At 50.4% G+C, this 12,189-nt stretch overlaps 5 protein-coding genes across 5 annotated transcripts; 3 read left to right on the forward strand and 2 right to left on the reverse strand.

Annotated features, from left to right (window-relative positions):
* Positions 1-1,240: 1,240 nt before the first annotated feature.
* QC761_115200 (uncharacterized protein) lies at positions 1,241-3,263 on the reverse strand (the record flags this gene model as incomplete). Its single annotated transcript, XM_062874797.1, has 4 exons — positions 1,241-1,263; positions 1,329-2,075; positions 2,164-2,322; positions 2,393-3,263. 4 exons carry the CDS (start codon positions 3,261-3,263, stop codon positions 1,241-1,243), a joined length of 1,800 nt encoding a protein of 599 aa, XP_062737985.1.
* Positions 3,264-3,882: 619 nt separating this feature from the next.
* Positions 3,883-5,173, reverse strand: QC761_115210 (uncharacterized protein). Its single transcript, XM_062874798.1, has 3 exons — positions 5,018-5,173; positions 4,587-4,948; positions 3,883-4,522 (listed from the first exon to the last, which is right to left on the reverse strand). The coding sequence occupies exons 1-3, from the start codon at positions 5,085-5,087 to the stop codon at positions 4,058-4,060; spliced, it is 897 nt and encodes a 298-aa protein (XP_062737986.1). The 5' UTR covers positions 5,088-5,173; the 3' UTR covers positions 3,883-4,057.
* Positions 5,174-7,847: 2,674 nt separating this feature from the next.
* QC761_0016960 (uncharacterized protein) lies at positions 7,848-8,320 on the forward strand (the record flags this gene model as incomplete). Its single annotated transcript, XM_062872025.1, has 2 exons — positions 7,848-7,945; positions 8,041-8,320. 2 exons carry the CDS (start codon positions 7,848-7,850, stop codon positions 8,318-8,320), a joined length of 378 nt encoding a protein of 125 aa, XP_062737987.1.
* An 882-nt stretch (positions 8,321-9,202) lies between these two features.
* Positions 9,203-10,438, forward strand: QC761_115230 (uncharacterized protein; the record flags this gene model as incomplete). The annotated part of the gene is made up of 3 exons (XM_062874799.1): positions 9,203-9,282; positions 9,396-9,405; positions 9,614-10,438. 3 exons carry the CDS (start codon positions 9,203-9,205, stop codon positions 10,436-10,438), a joined length of 915 nt encoding a protein of 304 aa, XP_062737988.1.
* A 665-nt stretch (positions 10,439-11,103) lies between these two features.
* On the forward strand, positions 11,104-12,163 carry QC761_0016980 (uncharacterized protein; the record flags this gene model as incomplete). Its single annotated transcript, XM_062872026.1, is given in 4 exon segments — positions 11,104-11,127; positions 11,140-11,241; positions 11,293-11,595; positions 11,680-12,163. The coding sequence occupies 4 exon segments, from the start codon at positions 11,104-11,106 to the stop codon at positions 11,818-11,820; spliced, it is 570 nt and encodes a 189-aa protein (XP_062737989.1). The 3' UTR covers positions 11,821-12,163.
* Between the last annotated feature and the right edge of the window lie 26 nt (positions 12,164-12,189).

The following is a 12,189-nucleotide window of genomic DNA, read 5'->3' on the forward strand; positions in this document are numbered from 1 at the left end:
TCACCCATCCCGTCATCATATGGTGATGAGATGAGATGAACGAGTCCCAAGCGTCGAGCCACCGTTCCGCGGTTCTTGCTGCCCATTCCCCACGGGATGCCCGGCAAGAATTTCTTTCTCTCAAGGCTGGTGTTCCCCATTTTCCATGTTCCGATTCTCACATGAGTCGTTGAGCATACAAGTGAGTTGAGCCCCCTTTGTGAGAGAGCCGCGTTGAGCGTTTTACCACCCCTAGCTCCGTTGTTTTTTTTTCCCCTCTCTTCTTTCAAAAGAGAGAAAAGAACAACGTTGTAGCAAGGAAGCCATGCTCCGCGTTGCAGACTCCCGCCGGAAGAGCTTGCAGATAGCGTCTTTTGACCAAGGCGTGGTCTCGCTCCATGAGGCGGTTGCAGTTAGCCGTGTTGTAGCGTTGGATCAACAAGTGTTTCACTCCGTCCTTGGGAAAAAGCTTTTCGCTGGAAGGGCCACATCCTTTCTTGCATTCTTTTGTTGTGTGCAGGAGGGACGGGTAACCCCCCCACCTCTTAGCGAGGCGTTTGATTCACACTTTACACCGGAAGAGCCAAGCCTTGAGTCGAAAGATTCGGCATGTGCCTGAGGTGTATTGTGAATCCGCTGACGCTGGGGGGTAAACATGGGGGGTTGTCTGGTTGTCTGTTCAAACATGGGGAGACTTGAACCAGACGTCAATCTGTGGCGACCTGAAGCTTGAGAGGCTCCCAGGTTCAAAAGACTTTCTGTTTTTTTGTGGGACACAAGAAGAGAAAGAAAGATGATGTGACGTTGTAGTTGGAGACACGACTTTCAGCCCTCCATAAACGCCGAGAGTTGGGCAAATTCTCGAGTTCTGAGTCTTGATCTGCTGGCTATTTTCCATGTGTGGGAGAGTAGAAGGAGGTTAGGATGCAAAGGACACAATTACAGACAGTGATGGTAGATCTGTCGTTCATGTATATATGTGAAATGAGTCTATCGCCTAAAAAAAAGGAAAAAAAAGACAAAAAGGCGGGAGCCAACGCAAGACAGGTTGAACAGTGGCCTTGCCCACTGTGAAAAGCCAAAATTGAGCATGAAAACCCCCCCAAAAATATTATTACGTATTAATTATCCATGATTCTTGCCATGTCCAAAACGAGCCTGTGGGACAAGGACTCTTCATTGTCATCCACTCCGTTCTTTCTCGTCCAGATCAAATCTTGATCACCCCCTGCGGAACTTCGCCCTTCTAACAGACCTCAAGCTAATTGCACCAGTTGAAGTAGACTAAGGAGCAGAGGTAGGAAGTACACGACTTTCCTCACCACCAACAGGCCAAATCCCCAACTCACCCCCCCTAGTCTCATACCTCAGCCTGACATTTTTCGTCCTCTCCGCAATCTCCCTCATGGTGTCCACACCCGTAGTCTTTCCCCAACTGCCAGCAATAAACTCATTCAAGAACCTCGCCGTCAGCAGGGGGCTATCTCGCCCCTTATTGGGAATCATCACCTTCCTGCATGCCAAATAAACCGCCAAAATGACAAACACAGCCGAAGCATTAATAGCAATCATGACGGCCATGGCTCTCCTCCACTTTACCTGCAGCACCGTCCGAATAAACGGCTTCTCGGACGCCCCCTTCTCCTTCGTGATCTTTGGTAATTGTCTCTGAGCACCGACGAATCCCAAGATGGGTAACCTTGCAGCCAAGTGGGCGACATAGACCTCTTCCGCGATGGGGACCGGTCTCAGATACCAGTCAGACATCGTCTTCGTTGAGGGCAAGCCTTGACCAGCATAGTTGACAAGGTGGGTCTGTTTGTCCATGGCTGAATAAATGCGAGTGAATAGGTTGACAGGATCCATGTACTGGTTGATGCGTTCGTATGTTCCCATGCCGAGAAGCATGTAGGTTGCAAAGGACGAGTTGGACGATGGGATGAGTTCCGAGAAGACGGCCGGAGACAAGCCAGCCCGAGGCTCGGATGACGATCCAGAGTGCGCAGAAGAAGTGGAGAGGCAGGATGTGCATCCGAAATAGCTGGCGTTGCGTTTGTTTAAGTCCTTCCAGCTTAGGTGATCTTCCCTGTATATGTCTATTTGGGTACATGTCCCATCCCATGTCAATGATCCGTGCAAGGGTTCAGAGAAGGGGGGGGAGGGCGGGGGCGGGTGAATACTTACAAGTCGTCATGCACCCTGACGTATTCTGACCGATTGTCTCCTCGTTGATACCAGCAGTCCAGATGTAATCGACAAACGCCGTTGGAAAATGTAAAAGAAGTCCAGAGAGTATCTGCAAGTACTCGGGATCATCACGTGGGATTTGTTCCATCTTTGTAGCTAAATTCGGCCACGATACCAGTTAGCAAGGAGACTTTAATTGATCGACGCTCAAGGGAATCAAATTTACCCGTGACTTCTCCCACGCTCTTCCCATCCTGGTAAACCGTGCCATTATAAAAGTTCCGGACGATGCAGCTCGACGAGCTGTGGACGACATGGTCTTTGTTGGATTCGAATTCCAGACCGCGATACTCATTGAGGGAGAAGGTGTAAGTGAGCATGCGGCCCTCCACTGTTCGATTCACACCCAGCCCGTCGACATTGTCGGTGGTCCATGATGCCGGATCCGACTTGTTCAGGGATAAAGGGGATGTTGCCAGCCCAACCGAAGCAAAGTCGACAAACCTGCGCAGAGTCTCTCGGGGATCGGGTTCTGTTATCCATCCCGGATCTCTCCAATCCGTCATCATGACCGGGTAATCGACCCCGGCCTCCTCGTTCAACTCAAATGTCAAGCCCAGACCGGCGACGCTGATTCGAGCAAGAATCGAGGCAATGAAGTAGAGCAGCACAATAATCGTTGTTTTGGTCCACCCCTTGCCACGCCAAGTGTGGCCCCAAAGAAGCCTGAGAGAGCCGGTCGGTTCGCCAATTCCCAGAATGAGATCAACGTTCCCTGGAGTTGCTGCCTCTCTTTGCAGGAGATGCCAACGGAGCGTGTGGCCCAGGAGCGTCAGCAACGAACCCAGCGCCAAACTCACAAAGGCCGACAAGAGAATGTTCAGCGTGTTGAATCCTCGACGGTCCCAGGAACTGAGGACGCCCATGCGTTCGTACCCCCAGAGCATGACGATGATGAAAATAAAGCAGAACAGAGAGCCCGTGAAGCGCCATACGATTCCAATCCACGGAAACTTCAGAGGCCTCTTCTCAGCCTCTCCCCGTTCCACTTTTTCCTCTGTGATGTCGGTCGTGATTGATTGATACTCGGATACCATTGTTGTGTTTTCGACATTGAGAATCGTAGATGTTGCTGGGTGGCTTTTCCTAGGTATAAGTGCATATATCATTTCTCGACAAAGTCAGAGGCAGCCTATTCTGCGAGAGTTCTTCTCGGTCGGGTTTACGCGTTACCCAGAAAACAGAACGTATCTTGCTGCCCGCGGGCGGGCTTTGGCATGTTGTGCCACCTAGGCTAGACATTGCGAAAAAGACTGTGCATACTCGTGGTCGTGAAAGCATGGCCTACCATCTTATCAAAGGCCATGGCCACACAGGTCCAGACTCAAAGGCACAGGAGGCAAAGTTCTAGAACCTCGTGAGACGTACCTTTCTTGAATGTGTCACACCTCACTCTCCTGACACAAGGCATTCTTGCAGGCAGGGGACCACAGCAAAGCAATGTCATGCAGGAGCATGAGGTTCAGGCCTCGATCGGAAGGTCCGTATCAGACATGATGACCCTTCCCCCAGGGCTCCACCAAAATGATGACTTCTCGGTCCTGCCTGCCTTGGAGTTGATATATTGAGGCTCATGCCCGGTAGGAGCCATGAGGCGAAAGGACCCAGTCCGGCTACTAAGTGGGCCCTCCCTGGGACAGCGTATTCGACGTGGACGTCATGTTCTACTGGAGCATCAAGTTCATTTTATCACTGTGGTGGACAAAGAGTATGAAGAAGAGATAAAAATGAAAAGGTACGTATTTAACTATCTCTCAAGCATGAAGAGGCCGAAGACAGTGAAATATAGCTAGCGTCCTCGCTCCCTCCCTCTTTTCTCAACAAGCTATCCTTACAAGCACTGCGAGTACCATTGGTTAGAGGCTCTGCAAGTACCCTGCGAGCAGCATGTCGGCCCGTTGAAACCCTGACCTCCGCATTGCCCATATAACGCAGCGCAGTTTCCGCCTGTCGGCTGAGGGGAGCTCGCCGTGCTGGTAACCAAAGTTGTCGCAGGTGTCGATGTCGGCGTTGGCACCGCGTTGGTGGGGGTTGGGTTGCCAGATCCGCCTTGGACGTCGTTGATGAACTGGATCAGCTTGGGACCGACTTGTCTCGCGATGAACTGATCACCCTGGCTGTTGGGGTGGACACCATCACCCTCGAGCATGTTGTTGGTGAACCCGGCAGCCCGTGAGCAATCCGCGACGACGATGGGGGACTGAGATGTGGTGTGTTGCTGTGCCCAGCCAGGGATGGCATTGTTGACGGCCTCGATCGTTGCGTCACTCCAGCTTGTTGGGATGAGCTTGTCGATCTACAACGATATAATGTAAGTACAACCGGCTCTTGACCCTGGGGAAGCATATGTCACGACTTACAATAACCTTCACCTTCGGATTCGCAGCACGCATAGCATTGAGCATAGTCGTGTACGAATCCAAGATGCTCTGCACGTTCCGCTTGCCGATGTTGACGTCGTTGGTGCCGAGCATGAACTGGACAATATCAGGCTTGGTGCTCTGGACCCAGCCGGCGATGTTGTTCCTCGCAATGTCGTACGCTTGCCAGCCTGAGTGGCCTTCGTGGTTGGGGTCAAAGCCTGCCGGCCTTGAGCACTTTCCCTGGAGATTGCTCATGCTACCGACAAAGTCGACATTGTTTGCCAGCCCGGCGGAGGTGAGTTGAGTCCATACTAGAGGTCTCCAACAGCTGATCTCAGTGATGGAGTCACCGAGTAGCACTTTTTGGAAGTGTCAGTTTACTGCTCCTAACAATCAGACAGTGTATAAGGTTGGTAGGTTACACTTACTAACTTTGACCTTTTGACCGGCCGCAGTGGCGGCAAGGCCAGCAACAATGGTGGAAGCGAAGAACCTCATGGTCACAGAGTTCAAATTTTACCTTGGAGACGTCTTGTATCTAGTCCAGCAACACAGCCAGCCGTCATGCCAGCCCATCCTCCAGGACGGCGATTTGTTTATAAAGTATTTTTGTCATTGCTGAAATCTTCCGTAGCTCACTAGCAACGGACATCTGTCGTTCCCAAGTTGCCGAATCAGGCATGGTTAGTCGACAATGTAGGTAGCAACCGGCTAATAGCTGCACCCGCTCTCGTAGAATCTAAGTACTCGCATTGGAGCGTTTCTGTACTTTTCAACATGCGCGCCAGTAGGATAAATAGGATCGTACAAAACACACACGACTAACAGGGTCCCACACATAAAACCAGCAAGCGCTCATTCTCACAAGCACATGAAATCAACCTCTTCCCTTCACCCGACCTCTCAGCGGCGTTCTTGACAACTGAAACATCTTACATGACCACGGTAGATCAAGAATATACGGCACTTCCGTGCGCATCAACTTTCCACGACATCCTTTAGGCTGCTTGCTTATGCCGTGGCTCTTCCCTGATCATCAGGAGTTCAATCAATAACCCCCCTCATCACGGATTCCAGTTCTCCACCCTGCACCCTGCTCAAATCGATAAACCCCCCTCGTGAATTCCACTCCTCTTTTCTGCCCAAAAGATGGTCATGTTCAGGCATGTTTGTTGTTGACACTTTCAACATCCCCTGAAGTTACTCCGTAAACATCCCAGAAGATAACATTGTACTTAAACTCTTGTCTGTGGAATCGCAACCGGTTGACCAACCAGACAAGCCATAACCACCACAACACACCCCTTTAAGCCTCTTATAACCGTCCAAAAAAAGAGGGAGGAAAACTTTTGGAGATAGAATCAGAGTATTTATTATGTATGATTGTCAATAAAGACTAAAAACATACAAAACTAGGTATTCCCCAGTGGTCACCCACCTGAGTACTGGTCTGGCGATCATGTAGCATGACCGCAAGGATGGGCGACTCCAAAAAGGGTATATTGTTTACTTCAAAATGTAGAAGAAAGCGTGCCGCTAAACGGTTCGTGGACGGACAGGCTTCGCCCGTCTCAACCGTTACAGATTAGAGAATGCAGACACGCCCACACCGCGGTGTTAAACTGGGTGGAATGTGTTCCAGATGTCCAGATCGCGCCAACAGCTCTCGCCCGGTTTATGATTGGATGCAGCTGGCATCAGTCACATCTTTGGCGTCAGTCCCCACCTCCGGCGCAATCACTCCGGTAAGTTTGCTGATTCGAAGAGATGGTGTTGGTAATAACTGTTGATTGTAGTAACTATGGAAAAGAGCACTGAGAAATTCTGCAAGTTCCAAACAAACCAGCCCAGGTTGGCCCAAGCTTCCTGTGGAGCCAGTTGTGGCTACCCACACAACAGATGGAAATTTGGATATCTGGTCCGTCTTAGCAGCGAGCTTTTCACAGTGGATCGCTTGTCCAGATTGATTCTCTGCGCTCCCGTCATCTTTCTTAATAATACTCTTTTGAAACTCAAAGATATTGGTCTATAACCTAGGCTTGAGGTGTTTGTTCCACTTCTCGGTGCAATAGGCGGGTAGGATAACCTTGTCTTCGTAGCCGACGTAAAGCCCAGATGCCCCCCGGAATGGCCAAACCATATCTGGTCCTGGCAGTTTCACTCTGATGCAGTATTCTAATAACGTGGAAAAGGCGCAAGAATTAGTTATTGAGTTTGACCACAGCGTGTTATTCCTTCTTAAACTAGGTAAAAGGTTAGAAAAGTTAGGCGGGTAAACCGTGACCTTCGAATCGGTAGACTGTCTAAGATAGTTCTATTCGTTATTCCAAATAGTGTAACCCTTAGCGTAGAAGGGCTGGCGAGTGTACGTGAAGTTAAGGGTAGTGCATATAATGGTTCTTATTAGGATTCCTTATAGTTAAGTGGCTGGGGGTCTTATAGTCCTGGCCAAGTTATATTTGAATCGTAGCTAGGCTACTCGTTAAGAAAATAAAACAGTGGTAACGCCCTTGTTCAATCAAAGGAGTACGAAACTTCATCGGTTTTGCGAATCACTACCAAGCATTTATACGCAAGTTCTCGGAGAGAGCTCTACCGCTGACCGCTTTGACTAAAAAAGGGGTTTCTTTCAGTTGAACTCCTCAGTGCGAAAAAGCGTTCAAGACACTTAAGACACTTCTGATCAGCGCGCCAATACTCGTCCAGTGGGACCAGAAAGGAGGATGGCGGTGGACACAGATTCATCGGGCTATGCCGTGGGTGGGCTCCTGTTATGGCAGCTCACACTAGGCAGTTTTACTCGACAGCTGAGCAGACTCAGTGAACGGACAAGATAGAGGGTTCATAAAAAAACACAGTTCCCTTCACATGCAAAATTCCTTCCGCATGCCTGTTTGTGAGCACCTCGCTCAAGCATACAAATCAGTCATTTTGTTTCTTGTCAACACTCTGCACACTTATCTTAATCTCATCCTTCTTTTAAAATTATCCCACTCCGGCTCCCTATTCGTAGCATTCACCACCAAAAGCTCCTCATCACCCATTTACAGAACCATAATAGAGCACCCCGCAACCAGTCAGTCGACCCTACGCGCCAGAGAGAATCATGCTAGCCGCTGCCGAGTCTCCACGGGATGCCCCTGCCCCTACCATCGCCCGAGGCATCGACATCGAACAGGCCCTCAAAAAGTTGTGTAAATGGGCTGGGGGTGTGAAATCGTTCCATGACTTCGAGCCAGAATATTCACGTATATTCGGATGAAACCACAGGAAAAGAGCTTATTAACGCACGAGCTGGCTGTTTGGGAGAAGCATGCCAAGGGTAAAGGAAGAGAAGAGGACGAAGGGTTGGTTATGTAAGTGGCCTTGTTACTTTTCTTGAGTTCCTAAGTCTTTCTTTGCACGATTGGAAGGCTCAATGTGGTTGGTTCTATCCAGTGCCATCCCCTAGGTCCTGGGCATCAGACACCTTCCGCGCCGTCCCCACAACTCTGAGTCCCATGTCAACTCAACCAAACGTCCCCCAAGATAGACACATAGAGATCCTTGGCCGGAGCTTGGCTTGTCGTGGCCCTGACGGACAGCTGCCTTTCGATCTACCACAGGATAGAGCGGAAGCTTCCCTGGCAGACCCAGACAACAGGCGCTTTTGGGGCGTCATGAGAGGCACACCAGAGATTTTCTGGGAGTCTCTCAGGGAGATTGCGGTTATGCTGCACTCTGGTAACTAGGATGCTTAGTAAGTTTAAGGGTTTAAAGTCTGTGATATGAAGGCTAGGAAGTTTGGATTCTAGCCCTCATGCTGCAACGGTGTCGAGTTACAGAGGAAGAAACAAGGGAAATCTTTCAATAACATCGGCCAGACCCAGGTATGTTCAATAATCCGTAATCGTTAAGTGGCTGCTAACAACGGCGAATTACCCGGGGAACACAACAGGGATTTAACATCAGCGAGGATGTCACCCATTGATGGGACAGCCGACCGCTTCTTGGACTGTATGCGCTCTACGACCGCAAGCAAACAGCAGGTGATGAGGGCAGGCGCCCCAAAAAGGACGGATGGTGTTGTGGTGAAAGGATGTGCTACCGACCGGCGTTGATGCTCTTTGCGGTCGAGGGAATGTTTTGCCGTTTTCAGACTTATCATGGTCTGGAAGGTCACGTGATAAGGCACACGGTTACAAGCAGAGCAACCGGATGGGTAAAAAGCAACCAATGGGGAAGGGATCATGAGTTCTGTCAATCATCCAGCAATCTGGAGATAGGATCATTGCGGCTTTGAAATGATCCAGAATAACTATAATCTATATATACGGAGGAACTAGCTAGCTTGAAGATAGTTCTGCAGTATGCAATTCACATTGTGAGTTCTCAAGGACCAAGCACTTACGAGAGACAATTGGTGATCTTTGTTGTGTACCTTTTGGCTACACCGAACCGTTATTCAGAAGCAGCCTTCAACCCAGTATCCCTTTCAGAGGTTCCGATCAGGGGTTCGTCACAATAGGCCTATAATACTGGCCAGGCCAATATCTTACGATGACCCGCACTTTGGTTAGAGGGGTACCGTTTCGAGATGGAATTTGTATAGGCGTGAGTCGATTTTTCGCCGAATGCACCAAAATCGGGGTCAGCCAGATCGGACTCTGGCTCATCTGTTCGCTCTGGTGTGCGAGACGCTGTGCATCGGTCGGTAGGTATATGATAGAGGTCGAGTACGAACCCTATTACAGAGTCTATTCAGGTGGATTACAATTGGTTAGTAATACAATATACGAGGTTACCCACTATACTATCTGTCTACAGTACCTATAAGGTACTTCAGCCCAGTACCACAGCTGTGAGCTTTAGGTGTCGTGCATGAGCCTTCCGTTGCACTAATTACTGTGTGCGTTTACTGTTTACAGGGCCTCAGGCCTGTAAATGGCCATACCTATTTCAATAATAAATCGAAAACGGCCTCTTTTGTCTTGAAGTCCATCATCAGCTAGATCAACTGTCATCAAGACAAGAGATCAACCCAGCTAGTCGACACCACGGCTCCCAAGTCTCTCGCCATCACGGCGGTGTACGTTCTCCTCTCTCTCGCTTCCGCAACCCCCGTCACCCTCGAAGCAAGAGATCTCCTGAACCCCATTGGACCAACTGCCACGGCCGAGCAGGAGAAATGGTGCCTGGCTCTCGACTATGACACCTACAGCTGCTACAACACCGCGGCCATCTCCTCAACCGGCCAGCTCAACAGCGGCCAGGACCCTGGCAAGAGCCAGAACGAAATCCTCAGCTTCTGCCACAAAGAGGACTGCCTCACCAAGCACAACATCTACGTCCAGTCCAAGTGCAACAACGGCTGGTGCGCCCATATGTACGACTACTATTTCGAGTCCGACTTCGGCATCGGCGGCAGGGAGCACATCGCCGTCTGGGTTCAGAACGGACAGCTCAAGTTTGTCTCTGCTTCCGAGCACGGCAAATGGAACATCCACTTCCCTGGGCAGAACCCCAAGATCCGTTTTGAGGGAAGCACTCACGCCAAGATTGTCTACCACAAAGATGGTGCTGGTACCCATGCCTTCCGCTATGCGAACGGCGGTGATGAGCCTCCTGAGAACCACTGGCAGAGCTGGCGTTGGCGCATTGGTGCCGGTCTGCTGAAGTGGGACTCGATCGCCGGCAACCTGCGCACTACGCTGTCTCAAAAGGATTGGGGTAAGGCTGAGGTGGCTGTTAGGGACAAGGGCGGCAAGGCCTGGAGCTTTGGCTGGTACTTGGACCGCTCCAGATACTACTGCGTTACCGAGCTCGAGTGCCCCGGTAACCTGGCTACGGCGTTTGATCCTTGGGCTTGAGTGGAAGGACAGTGGGTTGTGATGGAACTACATAAACCAGGTGTTGGAGTACAGGGGTTGGAAAGGAGGGATACATGTAGGAACTAGATGTACACAGTTGTCTTTATCAGCTGGGCCTTTTCTCAGGTAGCCTTCAAATTTGATTGCTTGTGTACTCTAGCCAGGTAACCAATTGGACTGACTTCAACGCATATATCCCCTCATCCTCGTGTATTGGTTTCAAAGCGAGGGTGGAGGAAGATTGCCCGCTAACTGGAAGCTGAATGCACATAGTTCTCTAGAGATAGGTAGATAGTTACCAGTTGACGTAAACACCCATTCTCCAATGGAGCCCCAGGCCCTCCTTGCAACTTCCATACTGTGTAATATGCCCCAGGCACCTCAAATAGAATTGCTGCCCCTCAAAGCCGCTGGTGGCCCCTGCTTGCAGCTGCACGTCTAGCCAACTCCATCATGCGGATTGTTGTTGCACGCATTCCCTTGGTCTGTGAACTGACTCCTGGCAAGGAAATTTGGGGCTGGTTGCGATGTCCGCGCCACTCTTATCTCGGATTTCCCCAATGGCATGCCTAGATTTGGGAGGGACGGAGATTGACTTTGGGTGGGTGGGATGATGACAGTGGATGAGACTCGGCTGTAGGTATAAAGCTAGCAAGTTCCATCCCATGGAGAGTCCAGAGCTTAGGTGGGTATGAGTTCAGACTACAGCCAAGAACCAACCTAAAACGAAGACAGCCATTCTTCTCGCCGTCCTGTTTGTCAGGGCCAGCTCCCTTCCTGTCGCTCTATCTCTCGAGGCCAAGGTATATCTGTCCCTTTCTGTGAGTCACACAGCGGTGTTGATCTGTGCATAGGAGACACAAGACCGCCATGTTCACCCTGCCGGGGCTTGGCAGTCTCCCACAGTTGATGCCACGAGCACCCGTGCGCAGTGGGTGTCCTCATACGGAAACAAACCCCCAAAGAAGGCCCAGGAGAATGAGCCGACTGTGAATGGTACGAGCACTCGTGTACAGTGGGTGTCCTCCTACGGTAACAATCCCCCCAAAAAAGCTCAAGAGAGCCCCACTGTGGATGCAACAAGCACTCGGGCAAAGTGGGTGTCCTCCTATGGTAACAAACCCCCGAAGAAGGGAGCGTCGTTTTCAGACCATTGGGTAAGTTGCTCGTTGTCTTAGAAGCTACCTCCATACCTATAGTCAGTGTGGTTCCAGGATACATGCTAACACCTTCCTCACCAGCTTCCTGTCGGTCCCGGTTACTTGGACCTTGATGCACTCGAGTCTGGCTACCATGCCCACTTGATGATCATGCACGACTCGACTTCTTGGCTTCAGTCCGGGATGACGGCCATCAAGGGTTTCATGCGCAGGTTCGCTTAAGGCTATGGCACTGCCAGCCAGTGTTTGTTTGTTGGAGGAAGCCATTCGACGGGGTGCCGTACTGCCGGTGCACCGCCTGCTATTCATTGAGGTAATCTGAGTCATAAATGTAGAGGATTGAAGTGGGATGGTTCTTTCTTTTCCTTCCTTGACCTTTTCGTCTTAACGGTTGATTTGGCTTCGGAGGCCACTGGATGGTTTACAAGGACCAAACACAAGGCATCTGGGCCTGAAAAAACACTTACTTTGCTCCAATGATAATATAACTGCCTCATTTAGGTAGCTACTTAGGTACCTACTATCTCACATAACGAGTAACACACCAATACACTGATCTCTCAGCAACTTTTAGAGTCCAAGCCTACCGCC

This window comes from Podospora bellae-mahoneyi, assembly GCF_035222275.1.
Source record: "Podospora bellae-mahoneyi strain CBS 112042 chromosome 1 map unlocalized CBS112042p_1, whole genome shotgun sequence".
Classification (NCBI taxonomy): domain Eukaryota; kingdom Fungi; phylum Ascomycota; class Sordariomycetes; order Sordariales; family Podosporaceae; genus Podospora; species Podospora bellae-mahoneyi.